Genomic DNA, 15,000 nt, shown 5'->3' with positions numbered 1-15,000 from the left:
GGAGAGGGACAGAGGGGTGGAGGGAGACAGGGAGAGAGGGACAGAGGGGTGGAGGGAGACAGGGGGAGAGGGACAGAGGGGTGGAGGGAGACAGGGGGAGAGGGACAGAGGGGTGGAGGGAGACAGGGGGAGAGGGACAGAGGGGTGGAGGGAGACAGGGGGAGAGGGACAGAGGGGTGGAGGGAGACAGGGGGAGAGGGACAGAGGGGTGTAGGGAGACAGGGGGAGAGGGATAGAGAGGGGTGGAGGGAGACAGGGGGAGAGGGACAGAGGGGTGGAGGGAGACTGGGGGAGAGGGACAGAGAGTTGTGGGGGGGGGCAGGGTGAGAGGGACAGAGAGGGGTGGAGGGAGACAGGGGGAGAGGGACAGAGGGGTGGAGGGAGACAGGGGGAGAGGGACAGAGAGGGGTGGAGGGAGACAGGGTGAGAGGGTGGCAATACATCCATTCTAAGTGATTTCAATGAATCTTTCTCCATTCTGATTGTTTCATACTGTTCAATTAGACTTCAACCAAAACAATTTTCAGCATTTTCATCAATTTCTGCATTTCCTGCACTCATTGAGATCATTTCCACCCTGCCACGTAGGGCTGCACGATATGGATAAACAATCTAGGACTTATTTTTAACCAAACGTTGCAATTACGATTTGACTTGCGAAATAGATCAAAACACTTGGGTGAACTGTTGGAATCATAGAGATAGAAGGATTATTGTATTATTCCACAGTTAGAATATAATAGGGGGCACTTTGAATACAGTGTTGTTTGTCATGACAACGAATGAACATGCCAGGGAGGAGTTATTTTGACAGGGGGAGGATTGTTGATAAGTGTTTCCTAGGTGACCCTATAATCTGGAATATTCTAATCAATTGAGAGAGACTTTGTCATTTCTTCAAACAATCATCTTTATTTAATATCGATTAATTTTTGCATTCACGAGGCTGGTCGACCCCCCACCCTTGAGCGTTGGACCGAGTAACCTAACCTTTACACAAATGCAGAGTACTATATACAGCTGACACTAACAATGCTTAGTCATGGTTGTTTCCACCCCTCCCATGTGGACCAAGGAGCATCATAAGCCACTCTGGGTTCATCCTGTCGTTATCTGCACAGGGCTTTTGTCTTAACCCCACCCTGGCTTAGTTTCCCAGATGCAAGGATGATTTTGAGACAATGAGGGATTGTTCTACTCCTAAGCTATCTCTAGTAAAACACATTCTTGTCAATGTAATACAGTCTTTAACTTCTTATGGCTGCAAGGGGCAGTATTGAGTAGCCAGTTAAATCGTGCCCATTTCAAACGGCCTCGTACTCAATTCTTGCTCGTACAATATGCATATTATTATTACTATTGGATAGAAAACACTCTCTAGTTTCTAAAACCGTTTGAATTATTTCTCTGAGTGAAACAGAACTCATTCTGCAGCACATTTCCTGACCAGGAAGTGGAATGTCAGAAATCGATGCTCTGTTCAACTTCCTGCCTATACATGGGCATGATACGTAAGAGTCTACGTACACTTCATACACCTTCCCCTGGTTGTCAAGAGGCGGTGAGAGAAGAAATTTCGTGTTTATCTTGGTCTGAGGTGGAATTAAAGCTCTTTGTATGACGTGACCGTCCATTTCCTGTTTCTGGAGCGCGCGAAAGGGGAGATGGATTTGCCTTCTGTTTAGCTGTCGTTATGGACGACTAACATCTCCGGTTTAGATTTTATTTGATACATGTGACCATATCATCGTAAAGTATGTTTTTTCAATATAGTTTAATCAGATTATTGAATTTTTTTCGGGAGTTTTGCCGTGTTCCGTTCTCTGACTTTGTTGACGTTGGAGAGATCCGTGCCACTTGGCTAGTGCCCATGCTAAATCAAGAGGGAAATTTGCCGTTCCAGATCCAAACAACGACTGTTCTGGACAAAGGACACCTTGTCCAACATTCTGACGGAAGATCACCAAAAGTAAGAAACATTTTATGATGCTATTTCTAATATCTGTCGTGCATGTGAACTGGTCGTCGGCGCCCAAGTGTTTCTGGCTATTGTGGCTACGCTAATATAACGCTATATTGTGTTTTCGCTGTAAAACACTTGATAAATCGGAAATATTGTCTGGAATCACAAGATGCCTGTCTTTCAATTGCTGTACACTATGTATTTTTCAGAAATGTTTTATGATGAGTATTTAGTTATTTGGCGTTGGTGTCTGTAATTTTTCTGTCTGCTTTCGGTGCAATTTCTGACTGTAGCTGCAATGTAAACTATGATTTATACCTGAAATATGCACATTTTTCTAACAAAACATATGCTATACAATAAATATGTTATCAGACTGTCATCTGATGAAGTTGTTTCTTGGTTAGTGGCTATTTATATCTTTATTTGGTCGAATTTGTGATAGCTACTGATGGAGTAAAAAACTGATGGAGTAAGAAAAGTGGTGTCTTTTGCTAACGTGGTTAGCTAATAGATTTACATATTGTGTCTTCCCTGTAAAACATTTTAAAAATCGGACATGTTGGCTTGATTCACAAGATGTGTACCTTTCATATGCTGTATTGGACTTGTTAATGTGTGAAAGTTAAATATTTAAAAAAATATATATTTTGAATTTCGTGCCCTGCACTTTGAGCTGGCTGTTGTCATAAGTGTACCGGTGTCGGGCTGCACCCCAAACAGGTTAACTGATTTGTCAGCTCAAGCCATCTCTAGTGAACATACGCCCAGATTAGCTGCAGGGAACTAGAGTGGAGACCATAAATACACAGACACAAGTAGGACAGAAATGTCTTACTATTAGTTAAATATTAATTGTTAACCATTAATATCAAATAGATCAGGTAAATACGTCATTGTTCTCTCACACTACGTTGAATTTTTTCTGTTAGCTACTTCATGTAGCTAACATTTTCATGTTTCACGTAATCCTCTTTGATTTAGAAGGTACTGTTGCACAAACAACATGCTGATTTAGTTCTAAACCATCACTGATATTATCAGGCTGTATAGCTAATTACGTTTCATCTGACTCCCAACGCCCAACTTGCTAAGAAAAGACAACCTAGCTGTTTGCAGATGTAAGAAACACAAACTAATTGTGTAATTATAGAACACTAGTGGATTTAAATTAAAAGAAGAAGCAAAGTGAGAACAGCATCGTTGTCATCAACAATGTTGCATGTGCTGCAGTGACCTGCAGACTGAACCCAAGTGACTCCATGTGCTGCAGTGACCTGCAGACTGAACCCAAGTGACTCCATGTGCTGCAGTGACCTGCAGACTGAACCCAAGTGACTCCATGTGCTACAGTGACCTGCAGACTGAACCCAAGTGACTCCATGTGCTGCAGTGACCTGCAGACTGAACCCAAGTGACTCCATGTGCTGCAGTGACCTGCAGACTGAACCCAAGTGACTCCATGTGCTGCAGCGACCTGCAGACTGAACCCAAGTGACTCCATGTGCTACAGTGACCTGCAGACTGAACCCAAGTGACTCCATGTGCTGCAGTGACCTGCAGACTGAACCCAAGTGACTCCATGTGCTACAGTGACCTGCAGACTGAACCCACGTGACTCCATGTGCTGCAGTGACCTGCAGACTGTACCCAAGTGACTCCATGTGCTACAGTGACCTGCAGACTGAACCCAAGTGACTCCATGTGCTGCAGTGACCTGCAGACTGAACCCACGTGACTCCATGTGCTACAGTGACCTGCAGACTGAACCCAAGTGACTCCATGTGCTGCAGTGACCTGCAGACTGAACCCAAGTGACTCCATGTGCTGCAGTGACCTGCAGACTGAACCCAAGTGACTCCATGTGCTACAGTGACCTGCAGACTGAACCCAAGTGACTCCATGTGCTGCAGTGACCTGCAGACTGAACCCAAGTGACTCCATGTGCTACAGTGACCTGCAGACTGAACCCAAGTGACTCCATGTGCTGCAGTGACCTGCAGACTGAACCCAAGTGACTCCATGTGCTGCAGTGACCTGCAGACTGAACCCAAGTGACTCCATGTGCTACAGTGACCTGCAGACTGAACCCAAGTGACTCCATGTGCTGCAGTGACCTGCAGACTGAACCCAAGTGACTCCATGTGCTGCAGTGACCTGCAGACTGAACCCAAGTGACTCCATGTGCTGCAGCGACCTGCAGACTGAACCCAAGTGACTCCATGTGCTACAGTGACCTGCAGACTGAACCCAAGTGACTCCATGTGCTGCAGTGACCTGCAGACTGAACCCAAGTGACTCCATGTGCTACAGTGACCTGCAGACTGAACCCACGTGACTCCATGTGCTGCAGTGACCTGCAGACTGTACCCAAGTGACTCCATGTGCTACAGTGACCTGCAGACTGAACCCAAGTGACTCCATGTGCTGCAGTGACCTGCAGACTGAACCCACGTGACTCCATGTGCTACAGTGACCTGCAGACTGAACCCAAGTGACTCCATGTGCTGCAGTGACCTGCAGACTGAACCCAAGTGACTCCATGTGCTGCAGTGACCTGCAGACTGAACCCAAGTGACTCCATGTGCTACAGTGACCTGCAGACTGAACCCAAGTGACTCCATGTGCTGCAGTGACCTGCAGACTGAACCCAAGTGACTCCATGTGCTACAGTGACCTGCAGACTGAACCCAAGTGACTCCATGTGCTACAGTGACCTGCAGACTGAACCCAAGTGACTCCATGTGCTACAGTGACCTGCAGACTGAACCCAAGTGACTCCATGTGCTGCAGTGACCTGCAGACTGAACCCAAGTGACTCCATGTGCTGCAGTGACCTGCAGACTGAACCCAGGTGACTCCATGTGCTGCAGTGACCTGCAGACTGAACCCAAGTGACTCCATGTGCTACAGTGACCTGCAGACTGAACCCAAGTGACTCCATGTGCTGCAGTGACCTGCAGACTGAACCCAAGTGACTCCATGTGCTGCAGTGACCTGCAGACTGAACCCAAGTGACTCCATGTGCTGCAGTGACCTGCAGACTGAACCCAAGTGACTCCATGTGCTGCAGTGACCTGCAGACTGAACCCAGGTGACTCCATGTGCTGCAGTGACCTGCAGACTGAACCCAAGTGACTCCATGTGCTGCAGTGACCTGCAGACTGAACCCACGTGACTCCATGTGCTACAGTGACCTGCAGACTGAACCCAAGGGACTCCTTGTGCTACAGTGACCTGCAGACTGAACCCAAGTGACTCCATGTGCTGCAGTGACCTGCAGACTGAACCCAAGTGACTCCATGTGCTACAGTGACCTGCAGACTGAACCCAAGTGACTCCATGTGCTGCAGTGACCTGCAGACTGAACCCACGTGACTCCATGTGCTGCAGTGACCTGCAGACTGAACCCAAGTGACTCGTGGTCGAGGAACAACAAATGCGCTCCTTGAGTGACAGGGGGCGGGGCTAGGTCTGTGTGGAAAGCGGCATGGAGAGAGAGCGAGAGAGAGAGAGAGAGAGCGGAGAGATGACTCAAGTAGCGAAGTAAACTATAAAAATGTAACTCACGGTGTATCACATTTAACAAACCAAACATTTAAATACCATTATAGAAGGTAAAGTAAAAACCAAAACCAGTCCGGGCATCAATACCGGTATATCGTAAAATACGGTACCGCCCATCCCTATGTGTGTGTTGGCAAGGGAGGGAGAGAGGGAGATACATAATAAATAACAGTTGGGGCATTCCTTGTTGTTATGCACACACCTAACCACACACACACACACACACACACACACACACACACACACACACACACACACACACACACACACACACACACACACACACACACACACACACACACACACACACACACACACACACACACACACACACACACGCATACACACGCACACACAGAAAAACATGCAGGATCAATGTGTAATGGAACAGAGAGAGAGAGAGAAAGAGAGAGATGTTGTCTATCAAAAATGGAAGTAAGAGGTTATGTGTCCTTGTTAACCTTGCAGTCTTGTGTTTCTAGCGTTTAGTTTGGAAGTATCTCAAGGCAGATGGGGGTATATTTTCTTGGAAAAAAACATATTTTCACACTTTACTGCACAATCATGTAATTAGCGATCATCAGTGTCTCCTCCTTGACAACAGCATCAAAACAATGAGCGGCGTAACCACGACAACGACCTTGCTGTACCCGTCTGATTGTTGCTAATTAGTCATTAGCTGGTAGAGGCAATCATCATCGCTAATGAGATGGCAGGATAAGATATATACACAGATGTGTTTGATGGGTGGGTGGTTAGGTGTGTATGTGTCTGTGTTTGTGTGTGTGTGTGTGTGTGTGGATATGTGTGTGTGGTTAAGTGTGTGTGTGTGGTTAAGTGTGTGTGTGTGTGTGTGTGTGTGTGTGTGTGTGTGTGTGTGTGTGTGTGTGTCTGTGTGTGTGTGTGTGTGGTTAAGTGTGTCTGTGTGTGTGGTTAAGTGTGTGTGTGTGGTTAAGTGTGTTTGTATGTGTGTTTGTGGTTAAGTGTGTCTGTGTGTGTGTGTGTGTGTGTGTGTGTGTGTGTGTGTGTGTGTGTGTGTGTGTGTGTGTGTGTGTGTGTGTGTGTGTGTGTGTGTCTGTGTGTGTGTGTGTCTGTGTGTGCGTGTGCGTGTGCGTGTGCGTGTGCGCGTGTGTGTGTGTGTGTGGATAAATATGTGTGTGTTGTTGGGTTCTAGATTGAAATACTTGCTATACTAGAAGTTAATGGTTACATGTGTGAGGAATGTATATGATGGGGTCAATGGAGGATGGATACGAAGTATGGATCTGGAAAAGTTACTAAGTAAGGGAGAAGGCAATCACTTGGCTGTGATAAGGTTGGATAGCTGTGAATTAGTGAGGAATGTGGGCCCAGGTCAGGTCAGACGAAGGGAGAAGGAACAACTTTATTACACACGTCTCTTAACTTCCTGCCCAGCAACACTGATGTAGTGTTGAGAGGTGTGAGCAGGAGACTCCGCCTACTGTGCTGGTGGAACCATGTCTTTGTCTTTTCAGCTGTTTGACCCAGTGGATGAATAAACTTGGTTTGAGCTTTGACTAGTTGTCCGTTAGTTTTTCACTCTGTCAGAACTGAACAGTGTGTCTGGTTAAATTGATCCTGAGTGGCGCAGCGGTCTAAAGCATCTCAGTCCCTGGTTCGAATCCAGGCTGTATCACATACGGCCGTGATTGGGAGTCCCATAGGGCGGCGCACAATTGGCCTAGTGTCGTCCGGGTTTGGCCGAGGTAGGCCAGCATTGTAAATAAGAATTTGTTCTTAATTGACTTGACTAGTTAAATAAAGGTTAAATAAAAAAGAAATGTGTGTGTGTGTGTGTGCGGTTCAGTGCGTGTGTTCCTGTCCCTCCTACCTGATGATATTGCTATCCTGGTGTTCTTCGTCTGCGTCACGTTGAAGTGAACTCCCATCTTCCCGTCGTCAAGGGCTATCTCAAGCGTTCCGTCGTCAAGGTTACTGAAGAGGAGGAGTCCGTTGGCGTTCCAGGTGCGGAACTGGAATCTAAGTGATACTACATCCTGATTGGCTCTTCCTGGGAGCTGCAGGAAGCTGGTGGCGTTGAAGAAAACTGGGAAGGAGTGAGACTCCATGCAAGAGAATGACAGATTACGCTACGGAAAGAGAGAGAGAGAGAGAGAGAGAGAGAGAGAGAGAGAGAAAGGGAGGGAGGGGGATTCTTATCATTACTTGTGATTATCATTAGTTATCAAATAATCATTCATCAAATTGTTTGTTTGCTTTGACAAATTCTTACATTCGACAAGGTAATTTGATAATATATTGTACAAAGAGAGAGACAGAGGCAGAAACAGAGTTAGATGGAGATGCAGAGAGAAACCGAGAGCTAGACAGTGACAGTGTGTGTAACTTACAAAGCTGGAGGTGTCTAGCTTCTTGCGTCGTGCCAGATCAGTGATGTTGTCTCCGTTGTAGTTGATGCTCTCCATACAGCCTCTGAAGTTCTTCATCCCCCCTCCCACTGGCTTACCACTGTAGGGCATGCCACCAAAACTCAACTACAGTAGAGAGAGAGGTGAGACAAAGAGAAATAGAGGGATAAAAAAACTAAGATAGAACAACATAAAAATCATTTTCTCATCTGCTAAGATGTCTTGGTGCTCCCTAAATGTTACTGCATGTGTCATCGTTAAGTGTGTGTACTGTGAAGCTTCACTACTCATATTCATTAATTCATTAACTTCTCTGGGATATAGGGGGTGCTGTTTCGACTTAGGGAAAATTGGTCTCCAAATTAAACTGCCTAGTACTCAATTCTTGCTCGTACAATATGCATATTATTGTTATTATTGGATAGAAAACACTCTCTAGTTTCTATAACCGTTGGAATTATGTCTCTGAGTGAAACAGAACTCATTCTACAGCACTTTTCCTGCCAGGGAGTGAGATTTCAGAAATCTTGGCCCCTGCTCCCAGGTCAGTTCATAAGTCCCTGTGAATGCTATGATGCTACAAACACTGCCTACGCCTTCCTCTAGATGTCAGTAAGCGGGGAGATTTTGAATGGAGTGGATTGCGCAATCCGGGCTCTATAAATAGACCCTGGAGCGGAAAGAACGTCCTTTTCAACAGTGCGCTCGACGCAGAGTGGTCGTCGGACTGGCCTCCTTCCAAGCTTTTTTTTAGCCACTTATATATCGCCGGTCATGTTTTTATTCGTTATAGGTGTTAAAGACATCATAAGGTAGTTAATTTAAACCGTTTTATAGCAATTTATATCCGTTTAGTGCGATTTTGAGGCATTTCTTTGTGATGCACTTTGAAGCGCTGGGCACGTTTCCAGTACCGGTCGAACGTTAGTGGCCATTTCGACAGGACAAGAGGACATCTTTCGACCAAAAGACGATTAGACCGGAGAAAGGATACATTGCCCAAGATTCTGATTGAAGATCAGCTCATAGTAAGAACTATTTTTGATGATAAATCGTTATTCTGTTGAAAAATGTCAAACGCATAAGCCGCCATTTTGTTTTGTGTAGCTTCGCTTGGCGAACCCTGTATTGCACAGTAAGGATAATTTTAGAAATGTAATTCAGCGATTGCATTAAGAACTAATTTGTCTTTCGATTGCTGTCCACCCTATATTTTTTAGTAAAGTTTATGATTAGTTATTCATTACGCTAGATCACTGTCCAAAATGGCGCCCGACATTTTCAGCCCAGGTTGGCTACTATTCTCATTGTATAACCACGTTTTTTTGTGGCTAAATATGCACATTTTCGAACAAACTCTATATGTATGTTGTAATATGATGTTACAGGAGTGTCATCGGAAGAATTCTGAGAAGGTTAGTGAAAAAATTAATATATTTTGGCGATGATAACGATATCGCTCTCTTTGGCTTGAATCAATGCTCGGGTAACGTTTGCATATGTGGTATGCTAATATAACGATTTATTGTGTTTTCGCTGTAAAACACTTAGAACATCTGAAATATTGTCTGAATTCACAAGATCTGTGTCTTTCCATTGCTGTGAGCTGTGTATTTTTAAGAAATGTTTTATGATTAGTAATTAGGTAATACACGTTGCTCTCTGTATTTATTCTAGTCGAGTTGTGATGGTGGGTGCAATTGTAAACTATGATTTCTACCTGAAATATGCACATTTTTCTAACAAAACCTATCCTATACAATAAATATGTTATCAGACTGTCATCTGATGAGGTTTTTTCTTGGTTAGTGGCTATCAATATCTTTATTTGGCCGAATTGGTGATAGCTACTGGTGGAGAGAAAAAATGGTGGACAAAGAAAAATGGTGTCTTTTGCTAACGTGGTTAGCTAATAGATTTACATATTTTGTCTTCCCTGTAAAACATTTAAAAAATCTGAAATGGTGGCTTTATTCACAAGATCTGTATCTTTCATTTGGTGTCTTGGACTTGTGATTTAATGATATTTAGATTTTCCTTTTTCATTGTGACGCGATGCTAATCAGTGAGGGGGGGGTTGGGGTGCTAGCGTCCCAACTATCCCAGAGAAGTTAAAGCCAAGAATGTATAAGGGAATCCAGGCTTTAAACAGACACACCAAGGGAATCCAGGCTTTAAACAGACACACCAAGGGAATCCAGGCTTTAAACAGACACACCAAGGGAATCCAGGCTTTAAACAGACACACCAAGGGAATCCAGGCTTTAAACAGACACACCAAGGGAATCCAGGCTTTAAACAGACACACCAAGGGAATCCAGGCTTTAAACAGACACACCAAGGGAATCCAGGCTTTAAACAGACACACCAAGGGAATCCAGGCTTTAAACAGACACACCAAGGGAATCCAGGCTTTAAACAGACACAACAAGGGAACCCAGGCTTTAAACAGGCATACCAAGGGAATCCAGGCTTTAAACAGCTGTAATGTCAATACCATTGTAAAGCACAATTTCTCCCCTTTCCAACAAAATCAATGACATGACCTCCACGCTGCCCGTTTCTGCGTAATTCAAGAAGGCAATGAGCTCCTTCGGGTCTTTTTAAAAATGGCGGGTGGGGAAGCGAAACTAATGCGTGATAGTGAGAAGGAGAGGAGATGTGTGGGAAAAATGCTTTTTTTCACTCGATCTGTCCAACTTATCACCTTATCGCCTCTAAAATGTAAAAAAAAAACACTATAAAGAGTTGTGTCATTACATAACTATTTGAAGGTTTGTGTCGAATTTGAATCTGGTTTTTAGGGCGGTGCTAAAGTGATCTTCAGAAGTAAACAGCGGCTTTGAAAGTAATGATCGCTCACAGTGATGACGCAAAAAATGACTAGGTATCCCCCCCTTACCCCCGTCACTGTCCCTTTCTTGTTTTTAAACGATGAGAGAAGTGCTACACCTGGTGGAGAGAGATTGTAAGACAGAAATAGTTGCTTTATGTGGGCTGTACGTTACGACACGTTACGGGCTGACACGTCAAGATGTAACGGAGGGTCAGCTTTTTCAACTTTTCTCCAACACTATAGAGCCATTACCATGTCAATCAACGCTTGAATAGAAAAGTAGTTCACACCCCAGATTTTGATGTCAACACAGTCGCTACAGTCCCATTAGTTTTCTTTGTAGCCCCGTTTGAATGTCGCGGTTGCGCACATTTGTACGGAATGGGGTGAGTTTACGTTACACATACACACACATACAATCACTGTATTTTCGTATGATGTTTCTTGAGTATTTAAAAATCTATTTGGTGTTATAAGTGGTATTAGTGTGCGGTACTGTTTCATTGCATTAACATCCATCATTAATTGTATATTATAAGCAAGTTTTGTTTGAGCTGCTTTTGAAAGCAAAAGTCGAATTGACAACAGTATTGGTATTGTTGAATTCGATTTTCATAATAGCCAGCTAGGACTGATGGTTTGGTTCGCTGAACTAGCAAGTCTTTGTTTGGTTACCACGGCAACTACTGTTGCTATCTAGTTACGTCAGTGGATGCTGAACACATTTCTACTGGCAAATTAACACATTTCTAGTGGCAAATGTGTTAAATTATAGCCATGGTATGAAAGGGATAATCAACTCAGGGCTCTAGGCATTCTCTGGAACATAAAGCTGTGGAAGGTCAGTTTGAATCCACTAGCGCGTCGTGGAACACACCTTCTACATTGTTCATTATTTTCCACAGAACACACAGCCCCTCGTTGATTATCCCTTACATAGACTGCATTCTGAAACTATTCAGACCAACTCACTTTTTCCACATTTTGTCTTATTATAAAATTGACACATAAAAAAATCCTCAGCAATCTACACACAATACCCCATACTGGCAAACACAAACACGAGAACAGGTTTTTAGAATTTTTTGCAATTAAAAAACAAATTAAATACCTTATTACATAAGTATTCAGACCCTATGAGACTTGAAATTGAGCTCAGGTGCATCCGGTTTCCATTGATCATCCTTGAGATAATTCTACAACTTGATTGGAGTCCACTGATGGTACATTCAATTGATTGGACATGATTTGGAAAGGCACATACCTGTCTATATAAGGTCCCACAGTTGACAGTGCATGTCAGTGCAAAAAACAAGCCATGAGGTAGAAGGAATTGTCCGTAGAGGTCCGAGACCTAGGTTAGTCTGAGAGGTCTAGAGGTCTAGAGTTCCAGTGTAGAGATGGGAGAACCTTCCATCTCTGCAGCACTCCACTAATCAGGCCTTTATGGCCGAGTGGCCAGATGGAAGCCACTCCTCAGTAAAAGGCACATGACAGCCCGCTTGGAGTTTGCCAAAAGACATCTAAAGGACTCTCAGACCATGAGAAACAAGTTTCTCATGCTGGATGAAACCAAGATTGAACTCTTTGCCCTGAATGCCAAGCGTCACGTCTGGAGGAAACCTGGCACCATCCCTACGGTGAAACATGGTGGTGGCTGCATCATGCTGTGGGGATATTTTTCAGCGGCGGGGACTGGGAGACTAGTCAGAATCAAGGGAAAGATGAATGGAGCAAATCACAGAGAGATCCTTGATGAAAACCTGCTCCAGAGCGCTCAGGACCTCAGACTGGGGCGAAGGTTCACCTTCCAACAGGACAATGACCCTAAGCACACAGCCAAGGCAACGCAGGAGTGGCTTTGGGACAAGTCTATGAATGTCCTTGAGTGGCCCAGCCAGAGCCCGGACTTGAACCCGATCGAACATCTCTGGAGAGACCTGAAAATAGCTATGCAGCAACGTTCCTCATCCAACCTGTCAGAGCTTGAGAGGATCTGCAGAGAAGAATGGGAGAAACTCCCCAAAAACTCCCTAAATACAGGTGTGCCAAGCTTGTAGCGTCATACCCAAGAAGAATTGAGGCTGTAATCACTGCCAAAGGTGCTTCAACAAAGTACTGAGTAAAGGGTCTGAATACTTATGTAAACGTGATATTTCAGTTTAATTTATTTTTATTTTTATAAAAACTGTTTTTGCTTTGTCATTATGGGCTATTGTGTGTAGATTGATGAGGGAAAACATTTTTTAAATCCATTTTAGAATAAGGCTGTAACGTAACAAAATGTGGAAAAAGTGAAGAGGTCTGAATACTTTACGAATACACTGTATGGATTAGTCCTGATGAGTGTAACTCCACTATCTAATCTCTTCTGGTATCAAATCTAACAGCAAATACTGGCAATTATAGCTGACGTATGTAGGAAAAAGGAAAGATATATATATATATATATATATATATATATATATAGAGAGAGAGAGAAAGATATATATATATAGAGAGAGAGAGAACAATGGAGAGAGAGAGATGAAAAAAATAAGAAAATAGAATACTGTAGAAAGTAGAAGGGAAGAGAGAAAGCAGAAGAGAGGAGAGGAGACATGACACTGACAAGCGGAGGAGGGTGTTAATAGGGTGAGTCGGAGGTGAGACAGAGGAACTAGGGGGAGGAAGGGGGAGGGAGGTGAGTTGATGGCTGTGCTCTCAGGACAGAGTGTTAATTAGTGCTATACAATGCCTGTTATAGGTCTAGAGGGAGGGAGGGAGGGAGGGAGGGAGGGAGGGAGGGAGGGAAATACTGAGAGACACTCTGTAGAGGAATCTGAAGCAGTGGAACAATGCTGTGCGTGTGAATGCAAGTACACCGGAAAAAATATCAAGTGTTTGTCCTATGTTTCATGAGCTGAAATAGAAAAGCTTATTTCTCTCAAATTTTGTGCACAAATGTGTTTACATCCCTGTTAGTGAGCATTGTTCCTTTGCCAAGATAATCCATCCAGCTGACAGGTGTGGCATATCAAGAGCAGGTGCACCTTGTGCTGGGGACAATAAAAGCCACTCTAAAATGTGCAGTTTTGTCACACAACACAATGTCACAGATGTCTCAGGTTTTGAGGGAGCGTGCAATTGGCATGCTGACTGCAGGAATGTCCATCAGAGCTGTTGCCAGAGAATTGAATGTCAATTTCTCTACCATAAGCCGCCTCCAACGTTGTTTTAGAGAATTTGGCAGTACGTCCAACAGGCCTCACAACCGCAGGCCACGGTAGCCACGCCAGCCCAGGACCTCCACATCTTCTTCACCTGCGGTATCGTGAGACCAGCCACCCGGACGGCTGATGAAACTGTGGGTTTGCACAACTGAAGAATTTCTGCACAAACTGTCAGAAACCGTATCAGGAAAGCTCCTCTGCTTGCTCATCGTCCTCACCAGGGTCTTGAGCTGACTGCAGTTCAGCGTCATAACCGACTTCAGTGGGGAAATGCTCACCTTCAATGGCCACTGGCACGCTGGAGAAGTATGCTCTTCACCGATGAACCCCGGTTTCAACTGTACCGGGCAGATGGTAGACAGGGTGTATGGCGTTGTGTGGACGAGCGGTTTGCTGATGTCAACGTTGTGAACAGAGTGGCATGTTGACGGTGGGGTTATGGGCAGGCATAAGCTACAGACAACAAACACAGTTCCATTTTATGGATGGCAATTTTAATGCACAGACATACCGTACCGATCCTGAGGCCCATTGTCATGCCATTCATCCACCATCACCTCATGTTTCAGCATGCTAATGTCGCAAGGATCTGTACACAATTCCTGGAAGCTGAAAATGTTCCAGTTCTTCCATGGCCTGTATACTCACCAGACATGTCACTAATTGAGATGTGGTGGAAGGAGATGTGTCGTGCTGCAGGAGGCAAACGGTGGTCACACCAGGTACTGACTGGGTTTCTGAGCCACGCCCCTACCTTTTTTATAAGGTATCTGTGACCAACAGGTGAAATCTGTAGATTAGGGCCTAATGAATTTATTGATATTGACTGATTTCCTTGTACGAACTATAACTCAGTAAAATCTTAGAAATTGTTGCATGTTGAGTTGATACTTTTCTTTAGTGTACTGTATGTACAGTACAGGCGTGTGTATGTGTGTGTGTGTGTGTGTGTGTGTGTGTGTGTGTGTGTGTGTGTGTGTGTGTGTGTGTGTGTGTGTGTGTGTGTGTGTGTGTTTCTTTAGCTCCTCACCT

At 44.5% G+C, this 15,000-nt stretch overlaps 1 protein-coding gene across 1 annotated transcript in view; it reads right to left on the bottom strand.

Moving 5' to 3' along the window:
- Positions 1-15,000, bottom strand: part of LOC120050588 (contactin-associated protein-like 2) — a gene marked incomplete at its 5' end in the record, with an annotated part of 135,778 nt that overhangs the window by 110,213 nt on the left and 10,565 nt on the right. The window contains 3 exons of the mRNA XM_038997183.1: positions 7,383-7,641; positions 7,903-8,046; positions 14,999-15,000. The exon at positions 14,999-15,000 is cut by the window's right edge and continues 183 nt beyond it. Of these exons, the coding sequence (XP_038853111.1) occupies positions 7,383-7,641; positions 7,903-8,046; positions 14,999-15,000 (405 nt within the window). The remainder of the gene's footprint in view (positions 1-7,382; positions 7,642-7,902; positions 8,047-14,998) is intronic.

Source organism: Salvelinus namaycush, chromosome 7 (genome assembly GCF_016432855.1).
Source record: "Salvelinus namaycush isolate Seneca chromosome 7, SaNama_1.0, whole genome shotgun sequence".
Lineage (NCBI taxonomy): Eukaryota > Metazoa > Chordata > Actinopteri > Salmoniformes > Salmonidae > Salvelinus > Salvelinus namaycush.
This window is presented reverse-complemented; position numbering and strand designations above follow the sequence as displayed.